Here is a 16,834-nt window from a genome sequence, read left to right on the forward strand (position 1 = left end):
GTCATGTCAGCAACGCTGCTGGGCATACTACGCATGCGCTCGAGCTCCAGCTGTCACCTTCTGTCAAAGCAGTACACATGCGCAGGAGCGCACGCCTACACTGCGTCTGCGTTAAGGACTCAACCATCCTCCCTGTCATGGGACAAAATAACGAACTGAGGTAAAATCACCGGCTCAATAATAGGTAAACGCCCTGGATGCATAACATGAGCGGAGAGAGCGCAGTAACGTGCGAATATGTCAGTGTTGGTTTAGACGCCGGTTTTCTCTCTCCCGTATCCACCCTAGATTGAATAGTGGTACGGTCCTGCCCGTGCGCTGGTTATTAGAGCTGGCAGGTCACGTGGTTCGCTCCTTCCTCCCGCGCTCTCTCCTGACACGGCAGCGGCTGCAGCGTGAGTACCGGGCCGGGCTCGTGGGGCTGCTGACTGGCGGGCTGGGTGGTGAGGGCTGAGTCATTAACCGGAGGGTCTTCGGGACTGTACTGAGCATAAAGCACCGGTGTGGCGGAAGGAGAAACCGAGGAGGGGGATGGCCGGGCCTATATACAGAGCGAGTGTGTATGAAGCCGGCTGTGGAGGGAGATGCCCGGGCCTATATACAGTGTGTGTATGGAGCCGGCTGTGGAGGGGGCTGGCCGGGCCTCTATATACAGAGCGTGTGTGTATGAAGCCGGCTGTGGAGGGGGATGGCCGGGCCTATATACAGAGCGAGTGTGTATGAAGCCGGCTATGGAGGGGGCTGGCCGGGCCTATATACAGTGTGTGTATGGAGCCGGCTGTGGAGGGGGCTGGCCGGGTCTATATACAGTGTGTATGAAGCCGGCTGTGGAGGGGGCTGGCCGGGCCTCTATATACAGAGCGTGTGTGTATGAAGCCGGCTGTGGAGGGAGATGGCCGGGCCTATATACAGAGCGAGTGTGTATGAAGCCGGCTGTGGAGGGAGATGGCCGGGCCTATATACAGTGTGTGTATGGAGCCGGCTGTGGAGGGGGCTGGCCGGGCCTCTATATACAGAGCGTGTGTGTATGAAGCCGGCTGTGGAGGGGGATGGCCGGGCCTATATACAGAGCGAGTGTGTATGAAGCCGGCTGTGGAGGGGGATGGCCGGGCCTATATACAGAGCGTGTGTTTTTGAAGCCGGCTGTGGAGGGGGCTGGTCGGGCCTATATACAGAAAGTGTGTGTATGAAGCCGGCTGTGGAGGGAGATGGCCGGGCCTTTATACAGTGTGTATATGAAGCCGACTGTGGAGGGGGATGGCCGGGCCTATATACAGAGAGTGTGTGTATGAAGCCGGCTGTGGAGGGAGATGGCCGGGCCTATATACAGTGTGTGTATGAAGCCGGCTGTGGAGGGAGATGGCCGGGCCTATATACAGAGAGTGTGTGTATGAAGCCGGCTGTGGAGGGGGATGGTCGGGCCTACATACAGAGCGTGTGTGTATGAAGCCAGCTGTGGAGGGGGCTGGCCGGGCCTATATACAGAGCGTGTGTGTATGAAGCCGGCTGTGGAGGGGGCTGGCCGGGCCTATATACAGAGCGTGTGTGTATGAAGCCGGCTGTGGAGGGAGATGGCCGGGCCTATATACAGTGTGTATATGAAGCCGGCTGTGGAGGGGGATGGACGGGCCTATATACAGAGCGTGTGTGGAGGGGGCTGGCCGGGCCTATATACAGAGCGTGTGTGTATGAAGCCGGCTGTGGAGGGGGCTGGCCGGGCCTATATACAGAGCGTGTGTGTATGAAGCCGGCTGTGGAGGGAGATGGCCGGGCCTATATACAGTGTGTATATGAAGCCGGCTGTGGAGGGGGATGGCCGGGCCTATATACAGTGTGTGTATGAAGCCGGCTTTGGAGGGGGCTGGCCGGGTCTATATACAGTGTGTGTATGAAGCCGGCTGTGGAGGGGGCTGGCCGGGTCTATATACAGAGCGAATGTGTATGAAGCCGGCTGTGGAGGGAGATGGCCGGGCCTATATACAGTGTGTATATGAAGCCGGCTGTGGAGGGGATGGCCGGGCCTATATACAGTGTGTGTATGAAGCCGGCTGTGGAGGGAGATGGCCGGGCCTATATACAGTGTGTATATGAAGCCGGCTGTGGAGGGGGATGGCCGGGCCTATATACAGTGTGTGTATGAAGCCGGCTGTGGAGGGGGCTGGCCGGGTCTATATACAGAGCGAATGTGTATGAAGCCGGCTGTGGAGGGAGATGGCCGGGCCTATATACAGTGTGTATATGAAGCCGGCTGTGGAGGGGATGGCCGGGCCTATATACAGTGTGTGTATGAAGCCGGCTGTGGAGGGAGATGGCCGGGCCTATATACAGTGTGTATATGAAGCCGGCTGTGGAGGGGGATGGCCGGGCCTATATACAGTGTGTGTATGAAGCCGGCTGTGGAGGGGGCTGGCCGGGTCTATATACAGAGCGAATGTGTATGAAGCCGGCTGTGGAGGGGGATGGCCGGGCCTATATACAGAGCGTATGTGTATGAAGACTGCTGTGGAGGGGGATGGCCGGGCCTATATACAGAGCGTGTGTATATGAAGCCGGCTGTGGAGGGGGATGGCCGGGCCTATATACAGAGCGTGTGGGTATGAAGCCGGCTGTGGAGGGGGCTGGCCGGGCCTATATACAGAGCGAATGTGTATGAAGCCGGCTGTGGAGGGGGATGGCCGGGCCTATATACAGAGCGTGTGTATGAAGCCGGCTGTGGAGGGGGCTGGCCGGGTCTATATACAGAGCGAATGTGTATGAAGCCGGCTGTGGAGGGGGATGGCCGGGCCTATATACAGAGCGTATGTGTATGAAGACTGCTGTGGAGGGGGATGGCCGGGCCTATATACAGAGCGTGTGTATATGAAGCCGGCTGTGGAGGGGGATGGCCGGGCCTATATACAGAGCGTGTGGGTATGAAGCCGGCTGTGGAGGGGGCTGGCCGGGCCTATATACAGAGCGAATGTGTATGAAGCCGGCTGTGGAGGGGGATGGCCGGGCCTATATACAGAGCGTGTGTATGAAGCCGGCTGTGGAGGGGGATGGCCGGGCCTATATACAGAGCGTGTGTGTATGAAGTCGGCTATGGAGGGGGATGGCCGGGCCTATATACAGAGCGTGTGGGTATGAAGCCGGCTGTGGAGGGGGCTGGCCGGGCCTATATACAGAGCGTGTGGGTATGAAGCCGGCTGTGGAGGGGGCTGGCCGGGCCTATATACAGAGCGAATGTGTATGAAGCCGGCTGTGGAGGGGGATGGCCGGGCCTATATACAGAGCGTGTGTATGAAGCCGGCTGTGGAGGGGGATGGCCGGGCCTATATACAGAGCGTGTGTGTATGAAGTCGGCTATGGAGGGGGATGGCCGGGCCTATATACAGAGCGAGTGTGTATGAAGCCGGCTGTGGAGGGGGATGGCCGGGCCTATATACAGAGCGTGTGTATGAAGCCGGCTGTGGAGGGGGATGGCCGGGCCTATATACAGAGCGTGTGTATGAAGCCGGCTGTGGAGGGGGATGGCCGGGCCTATATACAGAGCGTGTGTGTATGAAGTCGGCTGTGGAGGGGGGATGGCCGGGCCTATATACAGAGCGTGTGTATGAAGTCGGCTGTGGAGGGGGATGGCCGGGCCTTTATACAGAGCGTGTGTATGAAGTCGGCTGTGGAGGGAGATGCAGGCAGAACCCGTTCCAATCCCAGGTTAACTCCTTAGATGCTGCAGTCAGTCACCGGCCATTCTGACTATGACCGCATGTGGGGCGGGTGACGGGGTATTGGCGCTGTGCACATGTGACGTCTGGATGAGTATAAGACCTGTGTGATGAGTGCACAAGGCTCAGGATTCTTATTAATGCTCATCATGTCCATAGTCCTAATGGGTTATCTCACCCGTAAAGGGGTTATCCACTACTGGACGGCACCTTTAAGCCTTCTGAGGGCCTATAATTGAATAAAAAATTAAGGCTGTTCCTAGTTCCTGCACCGTTTGTCCGCTTTGAGCCCTGTGTGATGTGACCACTGTAGGGGGACACGGGGGTCAGAGCTGATGAGCATCGCCGGTGCAAGGAATATATTACATCCCTTCCTGATATTGGACTTGTCAGGTCCTTGTGTGCGATCTGGGCTCAGGAGCGGAGCCTGCACCATAATAATCATCTTTATTTTTATATATTTATCTATTTTATTTATATATATATATATTTTTATACCCGCTAGATGCCGGCTGTGTTGTGTAGCCATCATCTGGAAGCGATCTGGGCTCTGCTCGCTGCTGTTAAACCCTTAGATGCTGCTGTGAATCTCTGACTGCAGCATGTGAAGCATTTCTGTGCAGTGGATTGTCTGCATTGCTGACCATTGTGCAGTTTTCCTCCGCTGTCCTTTCGCCGCGTCCACAGCTACTCTGGAGTTTTTTTCCCAGCTGTGGAAGTGACCACTACTACGACTATTATTCCGTCCCTCGTCCACGTAATCTGTGTCTCATTTGGCCCCTTGTGACATTGATCAGCCGCCCCTGGCTGCGGGACCAATAAAAAATGTAAGGAAAAAGTCCCCAAAAACTAAATAGAATCTGAAAAGTAAAGTGCGAATGACAAGTATAAATAGCCGTCACGATTCATTTGTTATAGTGAATCCTCGTATTTCTTTTCTTCCTTCTGAAAAATGTGGGAATTAATTGCCGGGTGGGTGTCACAGGCTAGGGGGGGACGGGGTGTCCTGTCCGATCAGTGCTGAAAAGGGGAATGGCATCGATGTATTCCTAGTTATCCAGGAGGAATAACTGAGGAGCAGCACAATGCAGACCTGAATGACCTGCTGTCCTCCGCGGCTCTGTTGTTCTCCTGCTCTCTGGTTGTGTGTAGATGAGTGAGGGGCTCGGCGCTCTGGTAATGGCTCCCGCAGTCTTTGACAGGGTGGGTCGCATTGTTTCAAGGGGTCGCCCTTATGAAGAAATATCTGTAATTTACATGAAATTCTGAGATGTTGATTCTTTGTGTCTCAGTCCTGCTCCTGAGGTCGCGCTCTCTTCTAACCTTGCCACTTTCTCTTTTCTGCTGACTCTGCTGCGCAGTTCTCCTGCGGTACATAGTGAGTATGCACACTGTAGTCTGCTCCACCTGCATGTCTGCACGATTTCCCCATCCATCGCTCCATCCTACGGTTCTTTCTTTCAGTCATTTCTGGAGGATTTAGTGAGACAGATGTTTAGTAATGAGAATACTGGTAGTGTATGGATATGTAGCAGAGCCCAGCACTCAGCCATGTTTGCTGTCTGTTTTAGCGGCCTCCCTACAGGGTAATTATAGGAAATTAATAGGAAATCAGAGTCGTGCCAGAATCGCTTATCTCCTGTCTACAGGATTGTCAAGTGTCTTTATTGCTGGAGATCCCACTGATCACAAGAAAGGTCATAGTCCGGGCCTGCGGCGGGGGCCCTCTCCGCCCTCCTGGCCATTAGTCGGGTGAATTGCCGTCTTCACCGGCTTTCAGCTCCTCTTCTAGGTCACGTGACAGCGATTCTGACGTGCCGGCTACGGATATTTGTTACATACACTCACATTGTAGAAGCCCCTTCCAGCTCATACATGGATCCTGGTGTGAGCTGGCAAGTCAGTAGTTATCACGTGACCCAGAAGAGGCGCGGAGCTGGAAATTGGGGATGATGGCGATAACCACATAGACACTTCCACAGGTTAAGCCAATAAAAAGTTTCAGGAAAGGACAGGATAGCCACAGATTGCCTACGTGTAACTGTGGACTTGGTGACGAAAGTATCTGCCACAAATCCTATTGGTATTGAATCCCTATTCCTCGCAGCGCTGTTACATGCAGGGCACCATATGCAATCTGTCTGAAGAACGTCCTTTCGAACAAAGCGTCTTTTGGATTGCTTTGCTAATTAATCTGATTATTATTTTTCTGCAAGCTGAGGAGTGCCAGATTCTTTCTTCACTGAGTATATTGAGTGGTAACCTATCCTGGAGCCATATTCTTATAACGAGTGACGTACATCCTATCTACATGTCACTGTGGACTATCTGACATTTCAGATCGTTAGATTGAGCCCCAGGATAAAAGTAGGAGGGTCACTGAGATATAGAAGCAGATCTGCATCGAGGTGTCGGACTCCACCATGAGGACCAGAGCGATCTGTAGTGTTAAGTTCTTACATCAGATGTTGTCTGGGATAATCCGCTGCGTGCGGCCGCACAGATCGTCATTTCCCTTCTCTCTGTGTATCTGTCTGGCTGATCCTGACCTCCCCTATCTTCCTTCAGAGCTCTGTAGTTTCCATTGCATGTGTCTATCTGCACCAATACCACCATCGGGAAGGCACAACCATGGAGCGGAACTGCTACTACCAGCCTATATATTATACGTGGAGCCAATCTGCCCAGTGACGGCCCGTACACAGTATTGGCAGCTGAACCCGATGGAAGCAGATGTCTCTGGAGTTCCTCCAGGGTGCAGCTGTTGTGTAGCGTCATGTATTGGAGGCATGCTGGTAGCGACGTCTCCTCTGGCTTCATCCAGTTCCTCTTCATGGTTGGCAGCGGGTCCCAATTATTTCTCTTCCGTAGTAATGCCGGTTCATCCATCGTTTACTCCACCTTCTCGAACTACTACTCCACCATGCTGAATTCAGTTCCACCTCCCCCGGGTCTCCTGTGTTTTTTGCAGCAGGAGTTGGAAGCGCGTTCATGGTCCATCTGCAGATCATTGCATGATATGGCTTCGTAGAAATGTGGTCTTAACCAGAGAAGACCCCTCGGATCCCCACCCTCTAATGCTTCGCTGGGCAAGGCTCAAGTACCACTCTTTTACAAAGTTGCCATTGAAGGGGTCTCTTACTTTTGCATTAAGTTGTAGTTTTCTGCCGCAGGTTGTGACTGCCCCTGATGGCTTGTAATGAGTTGGTCCTCCCCATAGGGATGAGCAGCCTCCAGTATCACGTCTGATCAGTCTGAGCCTCCATGGCCGCCCATCTTTACCCCTTCGGCCCCATGGGTCTTCTCTGGTAAACTACCTGTGTTGCTTGTGCACTTCTATTTGGCGTTACAGCTCTTGTTGTCTTTTAATGCTGCTGGACGGTGAAGATGAGGACGAGGAAGCATCAAAGCCCGGCCGAGTCCAGCTGGGTAGAAAAACTCAAGTGTGAGGATGGCGCCAAACTCGTGGGCGAAACTCAGACAACGCCAAACCCTAAGAAGAACGAAGAAACAAACGACTCCCAGTCCGAACCCTTGGAGAACTCCCTGACCACCGACCAGAAGAAAGTCAACGGCAAAAAGCAGAAAAAGAGGCGAAGGTCCCCCCGAAACAAAGACTCTCCTCTGAAGGCAGAGGCCGCACTCCTTGGCATGATGGCAGACTCTGTATGGTTGGATAAGTATGTCTACGATGACGCTGAATGTTATTACCACGCCAGGCTGGCCACGGAGCAGAACCTCCTGCCTTCAGCCAAGGCGACTGCCATTAAAAAACACAAGAACAGTGCCATGGGCGGCTGCTGCCACGCTAGTACGGTGGCATGCCACCACGTAAGCAAAGGCATCTGGGTCAACAAGTTCAACTTCGAGGATGCAGAGAGCCATTTTGTCATGCGGTTTTCCTCCCCGCTCGTTCCCCGTGTGCTAAACCTCAACCTGCTCTCTCCTGACTGCACGGCACCAAAGACACCCGACGAAGGATACGCAAGTGCCACCCCGACCCCGGCCGCCGTGCACAATCCACTAACTGTAAACGCCATAGCATCGGACCGCACTGTGAACGGGAAGCCCCACTGGGCCGGGCTGCAGAGCCTGCTGTCCGAGGTGTGGCTGGACAAGTCGCTGTACGACCAGGCGGAGGCACGGTACTATGAGCATGTGGCACAAGCCAAACCCAACCCCAACGCCTGGAGCCACCACACCGGCAAAAGGGCTAAAAAGGACAAATGGAGCCGCAAATCTGCCGGGAAGCAGAGGAAGGAACTGGCCAGTATCCCGGAGGAGGCCACCACCAACGCGCTGTATTACCCCACGTACTATCTGCACAGCGACAGCGAAAGGGTATGGCTGGACAAGGTCGCGTACGACCAGGCCGAAGAAGACTTCCACTCCACCCGAAGCCATAGGACCACCGACACCATGAAGTACTACAAGTCACCATCTGTAGCCAAACGCCCCAGGGCTGTAAAAAGCAGACACAGTGGCAAGAAGTAGGAGCCTAATATATATTTATATATCCTTCTGTAGTGATGTCACGTTGTGTGCTCTAATGTCAGTGTGTCATTTTGTCGGTGTGAGGCCACAGGTGGGACTCGCACATAGGCGATGCCCTCCGCACCCAAGGCCTCTGCCGTCACCGAGACCCCTCTCAGCTTCCTAATCTGCTTTGTTCCCTTCTTTACCATCTTCTTATCTGTCAGTGACAGATTTTGCACAGATAAAACCGCATTCTGATTCTGAGGTTCTGTTACTGCGTAGCTGGCAGACATAGTACACGTCTCTCTCATTGTGGTTTGTTGCAGCGTGTCAGTGACACCTGGTAAGATGCATCCATTATAGCAGCTATCCAGAACCTCTGACAGGTCCGCCACCTGGCAGGTATTATCAGGACAGGGCACCTGACCGTGCCACATCCTCAGCACCCCCCGTGGGAGAACTCCAGTAACCCACAATCTTGCACATAAAGGCGTCTGACACCAGTGAGGTGTCCATATTACAGGGAAATCGGTTTACTTACCAATTATCTTCACGGTGGGGTCCAAACAGATCGAACAGCCTGGGATGGGGGGAGCCATGCTGCCGCTCCTATCACAAGATTAGAGCCAGTGGACGTGATTTTATCCACTGGTCGGGATCCTACATCCGGGCGAGTGAGTGGGCTGATTGCGTGCATACAACATGGCCTGGACTCCGTGTTCAGTTCACTGACAGCAAGCAGAGGGGTTTGAAAATAGAATTAAAACACAAAATGAGATGGCAGATTTTTACGTGGGGCTTCGAGACTTTTTTTTTTTTTTTTTAGTATTTCAAGGCAACAACCTTGTTCATTCCTTGCCCTTATCAGAGATACATTCCCTTTAAGACCTTCCATATCCTCCCCGGGATTAAAAAAAAAAAATGAAAATTGGGGGGTAATGATCCATCCACAGGGGTGGGTGCTGTAGTTAATGACACCCTCCGGAGCTGCATGCGTCCTGTACTGTACCCATATCACAGAGGCTCCTTAGCCCTGAGCCCGTCGGGCCCTCACATGGTGGATGAAACTTGTCGAGCCTCCTGCACACACGGCATCGGCCCGGTGCTGCTGTTTTGCCCTTATGTTGGCCGGCATCGGCCCGCTGCTGCTGTTTAGCCCTCATGTTGGCCGGCATCGGCTCGGTGCTGCTGTTTTGCCCTCACGTTGGCCAGCATCGGCCCGGTGCTGCTGTTTTGCCCTCACGTTGGCCGGCATCGGCTCGGTGCTGCTGTTTTGCCCTCATGTTGGCCTCATTCTTGTTGCTGTGTATCTTACAGAGACATGGCGGCGTCATTCCTGAGTACAGACAAGATCTGGTTCGATAAGTACAAATACGACGATGCCGAGAAGCAGTATTACGAGCAACTGACCCAGAAGTCTGGACCCGACTGCGAGAACCAAACGCAGGTGAGCACCGCGGAGGGCGCAGGGCTAATAGCTCCACGTGCATGGAGGATACATGTTCTTCAACTATCATGTCACTCTTGTGCTAAAGTAATGGCCCCCTCGCCCCAGGTCACTGGGTGCAGCGGTACGTGCGCTGAAGGTTTCAGGTCCGGCTGCAGTATCTGGTATGACTCCCATGTGCTCCTGCCGACGTCTTGAGTCATTGTCCTTCCAAATTATTCGGCACCCAAGGATCCATTGTGGCGGCTGGATTCCGGTATCGGAGGGGGCATTTACTTTTTCACATGGGTGGTGTGGTTGTCTGACACATGGGGGACATCTGGTGGGGGCCTGAATACCTGAAATTGCAAATTAAAGGGACCCCCAATCCTGCTTTTGCCTAATCTGGTCCAGTGTGTGGAGGGCGCTCGCCCGGATGATTTATCTTCCTCGCTTTTCAAGATCTCTGCTTGCTGTCAGACATTCCTGAGGCGGAAAATCTTTCCTGTCCTACATGTGGCCAGAAAGCAAAATTATTAGACCTCAGGCAGAGATGTTGAAAATGGGGTCTGGCTGCTCCACTTGTCATCGGACCCCACAGATGGCTGTGTACTGAGTGTCCTGTTGATGGTGCGGGGACCCCCAAACATCGGACCCCACAGATGGCTGTGTGTACTGAGTGTCCTGTTGATGGTGTGGGGACCCCCGTACTTTGGACCCCACAGATAGCTGTATGTACTCAGTGTCCTGTTGATGGTGCGGGGACCCCCGAACATCGGACCCCGCAGATGGCTGTGTGTACTGAGTGTCCTGTTGATGGTGCGGGGACCCCGTACATCGGACCCCACAGATGGCTGTATGTACTGAGTGTCCTGTTGATGGTGCGGGGACCCCGTACATCGGACCCCATAGATGGCTGTATGTACTGAGTGTCCTGTTGATGGTGCGGGGACCCCGTACATTGGACCCCACAGATGGCTGTATGTACCGAGTGTCCTGTTGATGGTGTGGGGAACCCTGTACATCGGACTCCAGAGATAGCTGTATGTACTGAGTGTCCTGCTGATGTGGGGACCCCTGTACGCCAGACCCCAATGTCACCACAAACGGCTGTATGTACCGAGTGTCCTGTGGCCGCTTCTTCCCCCGCCGGCTGGTTTGGCGTCTGCTTCTCTTCCTTTTGGCCGCTTGCCTCTTGCTCTGTGGTGGTGTTCGCCCCGTATCTGCATCCTCGCCCCGTATCTGCATCCTCGCCCTGCTCCGGGCGCTGCCACCTGTATATTCCCTCCCGTCAGCTCGATCTGCCATCGCTGGTAACATGTAAATGTGTGTGTGGTTCTTTGTGCACGGCCTACAGGAAGACGGAGCAAGTACAATCCTCAAGGACATTGCCAGAGCCAGGGAGAATATCCAGAAATCGCTGGCCGGAGTGAGTACCTGCAGGCGGTGCTGCCGTCCCGTCACCAGAGGCGGCCGCCGTCCTCTACCTCCTGCTGTGTGTAATAACCCGTGTGTGCCGAGGTCTGCCGTCCGCCATCACTAACACTGACGTGTCTGATCGATCTCCGGTGTTCTGACAGGGTGTATGGGAGAACTCCGAGCAAAACTCAAAGTGATGCAGCCCGATCTGCTGGCAGCTGCAGAGGCCCGGAGGTGGCGGCCATTCCTCCCCCATTACTGGTGGATGGAGCAGGCGACGCTGAGATTTTATCCCTGCCCGTCCACACTCTGCGGGAAACACCCTCAGTGGACATTCCCCATCAGACTCTGACCAGGAGCCTGGGACGAGGGTGAAAGCTGGGCAGATGCACACGGCGGGGGACTACTCCTGCTGATGTGTGAAGCCCCCGGAGGGTCATGTTCACACACAGGGTTTTGATTTAGATTCTTGAGTCGCATCGGCTGCAAAATCCATCAGAAACCGCTTTGCCTTCTGCTGAATAAGCCTCACTGATCGCAGTGGTAAATTTCAGCGAGGGGGAAAGTGACGCCGCTTTGATGCAGATTTCTCCTGGGAACTTGAGGCTGGAAAAACCCTGAAGGTCTCTGCCAAAATCTGCACCGAGCGTTGTGGCTTTCACTGCGAGAAAACTGCCAGCGTGAGGAAGACATATAGTAACATGCCATACTGGCATCCTCTGCGTGTGCACCCTGTGTGAACATGCCCACAGGGGGCAGTATCGCGCTCCCATGATGCTGCAGCCGGACTTGCCGCTTCCGGTCTCCTCCAGGCAATTTTCTTTTTCTGTTTTTGAGTTTTGTTCCAACCCTCCTGTGTATGGTCAGTAACGCTGCGCCCCCTCCAGATTGGCCTGATTATGGGACGTGATGGAGGCAGGGGTGCACAGTAACTGGCCGCGCTCCTGACGGTCTGTGTCTGCGGCTGCTGTGTAAAGCGGAGCCGCACCGCAGGTCGTATACGCCATTACTGTGCACACTCCTGGAATCGGGCAACACTTTACAGCTAAACCTCCATATTATGCACATCATTACTTTGCAGCACTGATTTTTGAGTTGCTTGATGTTTTATACTCCGCTCACATCCCAAGCTGCAGTCCGTTATTACAATGCATAAAGAATAAGTGTTTACACCCAAGTATTCGTGCAGCTCTAGATGTGGCCGGAATATAAGATCTGATCCATAGAAAAGCAGCAGATCTCTGCGTTGTTATTGTAGATGCCATGTTATATACAGGGTGGTGGGGTAGGGGGGTCCGCTTGACTACTTGCTAACTTACCGGACCGGTGTGTAGGGACTGATGGCTGACCTTGGCGTCCTGTGCATGACTTCCATTAATCCTCCCCAGTCTTCCTCTGCATGGCTGCTCCTGTCTCTCCGTCCCCCCATTCCTTCTTGCCTGCGTCCCCCCGATGTCCCGTTTTCAGTCATTAAACAAATCCACATTTCTCCCCCTTTCTAGCTGAGGACAGTCCTGCATAGTCCTAAGGAAGGCCAGGCTCCCCCTCCCCCGAGCCAAACAGGGTCCCATACTGTAAGTCTAATCCCTCCTGAGACCCCTGGGGTTTACGGTCAGGCCCTGCAGAGGTTACACATGTCCTCTATGGGGGCAGCACCTGCATCACGTCTGCTCCAGTCACATCCAGAGCTGCGCTCGCCTCGCTGAGGACTGCACAGAATAGGCCGGGCTGTGAATGCAGCTTTGGATGTGACTGTATTACATAGGGTGGAGTTGCTCTTCTCTTTCTGTGCTATAGAAGAATACAAGGTTGATATAAGGGGGTCTCCCACCCATATTGAGGTCGTACGCCCCCCCAGTCTGCATGTCCGTCTTAGTTTCTGCTCTTGGCTGCTGGGATTCTGCTCTTTCCTGGAGCCGAGCTCTCGCCTTTGGCTGCACTAAAGTGTCCTCCATCTGCTCCCTGTCGCCCCTCGATCATCTTAAGGGGCCGCAGCCTAGTATGTTATACCCCTCCCCCACCGCTGGTCATCACATCTCAGCCTATATCCATTAGTCGGGGTCTGTTACACGTTTTTTGTCCGTCGTTTTTTGCAGGTCTTAATCTTTTTTTTCTCCCGGTTACTTTTGCAGAGTGCGGCCGCCCCTAACAGCGGAGAGAGCTGCGAGCTCCTGTCACGGGTCGCCAGCCTAGAACATGAGAACCAGAGCCTGCACAAAGGTGCGTGCCGGGGGGGTGACTGTCTCTGTGCCGAGGGCAGGGCCGCAGACCACCCGTGGCTTATTGTATATTGATCCACCCTCGTTTCCATGGTTTTAGTGGTGAGGGACCTTCAGTCGGCCATCTCCAAACTGGAAAGCCGGGTCAGTACACTGGAGAAGTCCGCGACCTCCAAAGCATCGGCCCCCCTGCATCCCCCTGTGTGCAAGGTATGTGGGGCTTATAGGGGGGATTCATCACTTATCTGCGTCAGTGGCAGGGGGCTGTCACACCCCAGCGACCTGTGCTGGCTCTGATCGCAGCTGCCATCCTCAGTTACCACCATCTTCATAGACTCACAAAGCCAAATCTTTGCACCTCCTCGAGAAAATGCAATAAAAAGTGATAAAAAAAGTAAAGTTTTCTGTACACAAAATGGTACCAATAAAAATACAGCTTAACCCACAAAAAACAAACCTTCATACTGACGCATCAAGGGCCTGGATAAGGTTACAGCTCTCAGAAAATGGCGACTCGTGTTTTTCACCACTATTTCTCTGGACTAATTATTCAAATTTTAACATATAAAATTACTATAAAAAAATAAATTTAAAAAAATGCAAAAAAAAAAAATCCAAGTCATCCTGCAAAGAAAGGAAAGACTCCTACAGCCAAGGTGAACAATAAATAAAAAGGTTATGGGGGGTTGCAAAAACAATTTTGCTGGTCTGGAAGGGTTAACCCTTAGCTCTCTGTGATGGATATATACGTTGTGGGGCTGAGCTGTGCCCGGTCCACATAGGGCAGATGCCAAGTATATTACACAGCCGCCATCTTTTTCCTCCAAGATGGATGTTTTATTGTCCAGTCTCATTTACTGGGTAAAATCTGTGTCCCATGAGGGAATGTTCCATCGCTGAGATTTGGGGACAGTTGGTGCTTATAAGATTCTATGGGACGGAAACCCTTTCACAACCTTGGGATTTTCAGTTTTTGTTTTTGCACCCCTTCTTCCCAGAGCCATAAGGTTGTTTTTTATTTTTTATTTTTATATTTTTCCATCAATATAGCCGTGAGGAGGTTATTTTTTTGCAGGATGAGTTGTACATTTGAGCGACACCATTGGTTTAACCACATCGTGTACTGGAAATTGGGAAAAAAATTCCAAGTGTGGGGAAATTGCAAAAAAAAAAAAAAAACACCTGTGTAATTCCACAATTTTTAGTTTTTTTTCTGTTTACTAAATGCTAAAACTGAGCTGCCATTATGATTCTCCAGGTCATTATGAGTTCATAGACACCAAACATGTCTAGGTTCCTCTTTATTTAAGAAAAAATCCAAAGTTTGTGGGGAAAAAAAACAAAAAAAACAAAACACTGTTCAGGATCTGCTGCTAAGTGAGAGCTTATTTTTTGTGCACCAAGCTGATGTTTTTATTGACACCATTTTGGGATAGATACAATGTTTTGATCGGCTTTTATTGTAATGTTGCTGCGAACCTAAAAAAAAACATAATTCTGTTTTTTTAATTTTTGTTTCTCATTTCACCATTTACCAATCGGATTAATTATTTTTATATTTTGATAGATCGGACACTTCTGAATGCGGCGATACCAATTTTTTTTTTTTTTCTTCTTTATGATTTTAATTTCGGGCAAAAGAGGGCGATTTGAATTTTTTTTTTTTTTTTTTAATATATATATTTTTTCTACTTTTTGCATTTAGGCTTCAATAGTTTCGTTAGGAGACTTGAAGCTGCGATCGTCTGCCCTGCAGAAATCATCATCTCCGATGAGCACCGTCCACGGCGTCCATTGCTGATCTGCAATGACAGGAATGGTGGGGGGGTCTTCTGCAGATCTCCAGTTGTGATGCCTGCCCATTGGCGCCCTATGATCATGTGACAGGTGCCGATGGGCGGGGCTTTTGACCCGCTGACAGCGGTATTTAACATAACAGCTGTTGGTGTATTGTGATTCCACCCGCGGCTGTTAGGGGCACATGATGGCTGATCAGACTAGCTGTCATGTGTGGGGAAAGATGGGGGCTCAGAGCCAGAGCCCGTACCAAAGGGGGATACACGACCTATGACATACCTATACGTCATGGGTCGTGAAGGGGATAAATCTACAACTTGTCTCACAAAAAGAAAACCCTGATCCGGTATAAGAAATGGCGAAGACTGACGAAAGAATGAAAACGCAACGACTTCTACACAGGATACCGGTGACTCATACTTATATAATTATGTGTTTTTGTTTTTCTATAGCTTCCTGCCCCAAGACCGGCACCTGCTTGCCCGCCAGCTGCAGCCCCACAATCGAAGGCAGAAGAGGATGAGGACGACGATATCGACTTGTTTGGTAGCGACGACGAAGAGGAAGACACAGAAGCTGCCAGAATCCGAGAGGAGAGATTGCAGCAGTATGCCGAAAAGAAATCCAAAAAGCCCGGACTCATCGCCAAGTCCTCCATCTTGTTGGACGTGAAGCCGGTGAGTGGTGCTCGGCACTGGATGTTGGCAGCACAACCTTCCAGTGCTGCAGAATCTGGGTGACATCTGCGTGAAAGGCGCCCAGCAGATTGCAAGGTGTAATGCGCAGCATGCCTCTGTGTGCGGTGTCTCCTGCCACAAACTATAACCCCTGTTGTGTTCTCCACAGTGGGATGATGAGACTGACATGGCGAAGCTGGAGGAATGCGTGCGCTCCGTGCAGATGGACGGCCTGCTCTGGGGGTCCTCCAAGCTGGTGCCTGTGGGCTACGGCATCAAGAAGCTCCAGATCCAGTGTGTGGTGGAGGACGACAAGGTTGGCACGGACATGCTGGAGGAGGAGATCACAAAGTTCGAGGACCATGTAAGTTCTGCAGGATCGTCCTACAGACCGCACAGTCTATGCGAGACCCTCACATCCTGCAGGGGTATCGCATAAAAATGTCTGACCACTTGGACCCCACCAATCCTGAGAACGGGGCTCTGAAATGCCCTGTGGGAATGGAGCAGTGTCACCGCGGCCATTCTCCATAGGGCTCGGAGCCTGGACTTTCCCATCATCCTCTACAGAATGATGGCAGGATTTTAAGACCTTCCGTAGTCGGGATTGGTGGGGGTCCCAGCGTGCCAACCATCCTTCTACAATTATCACCAAACCTTGCAAGAGGTGACATGTTTTAATGCTGAGAATAACCCTTTCAGTGCTGGTGAGATGACTAGCCCCAAAGTGACCTGTAATTGTCACCGTGTAGCATCACATGCAGCTTGTGGCTGCGGGCACGGGACATTTACTCCAGCTTTGGAGGTGACTGGAGTATGAGAGCAGTCAGGCTTAGTAGTGGATGTAAACGTGATGGCATTGCTCCCTTCTGCCCATTTATCAGCCTCTTGTTCTGTTCTCAGGTGCAGAGCGTGGACATCGCCGCTTTCAACAAGATCTAGGCCGGAGCGTGTCGGCTGGTGTCAATAAAGAGCAGCGTGTTCCCTCCGCCCCGTGTCCGCCTCTTCTGTCATGTAGGGGTCACAGCATCAGGTGTATTACCATGTGTATGTGGCAGTTTGATCCCCCCCGTGTCCGCCTCTTCTGTCATGTAGGGGTCACAGCATCAGGTGTAT

General features: G+C 52.3%; 1 protein-coding gene across 4 annotated transcripts; it reads left to right on the plus strand.

Annotated features, from left to right (window-relative positions):
- The first annotated feature begins 251 nt into the window (after positions 1–251).
- Positions 252–16,706, plus strand: EEF1D (eukaryotic translation elongation factor 1 delta). Of its 4 annotated transcripts, none has more exons than XM_069732030.1 (9): positions 252–395; positions 9,498–9,627; positions 10,964–11,035; positions 12,528–12,599; positions 13,158–13,245; positions 13,345–13,454; positions 15,494–15,718; positions 15,888–16,082; positions 16,622–16,706. In XM_069732030.1, the coding sequence occupies exons 2-9, from the start codon at positions 9,502–9,504 to the stop codon at positions 16,658–16,660; spliced, it is 927 nt and encodes a 308-aa protein (XP_069588131.1). In that variant the 5' UTR covers positions 252–395; positions 9,498–9,501; the 3' UTR covers positions 16,661–16,706. The 4 variants fall into 4 exon arrangements, with proteins under 4 accessions (XP_069588131.1, XP_069588132.1, XP_069588130.1 ...); XM_069732028.1 differs by lacking the exon at positions 252–395 and adding an exon at positions 7,376–8,194; XM_069732031.1 differs by lacking the exon at positions 12,528–12,599.
- Positions 16,707–16,834: the final 128 nt, after the last annotated feature.

Source organism: Ranitomeya imitator, chromosome 6 (assembly GCF_032444005.1).
Source record: "Ranitomeya imitator isolate aRanImi1 chromosome 6, aRanImi1.pri, whole genome shotgun sequence".
Taxonomy (NCBI): Eukaryota; Metazoa; Chordata; class Amphibia; order Anura; family Dendrobatidae; genus Ranitomeya; species Ranitomeya imitator.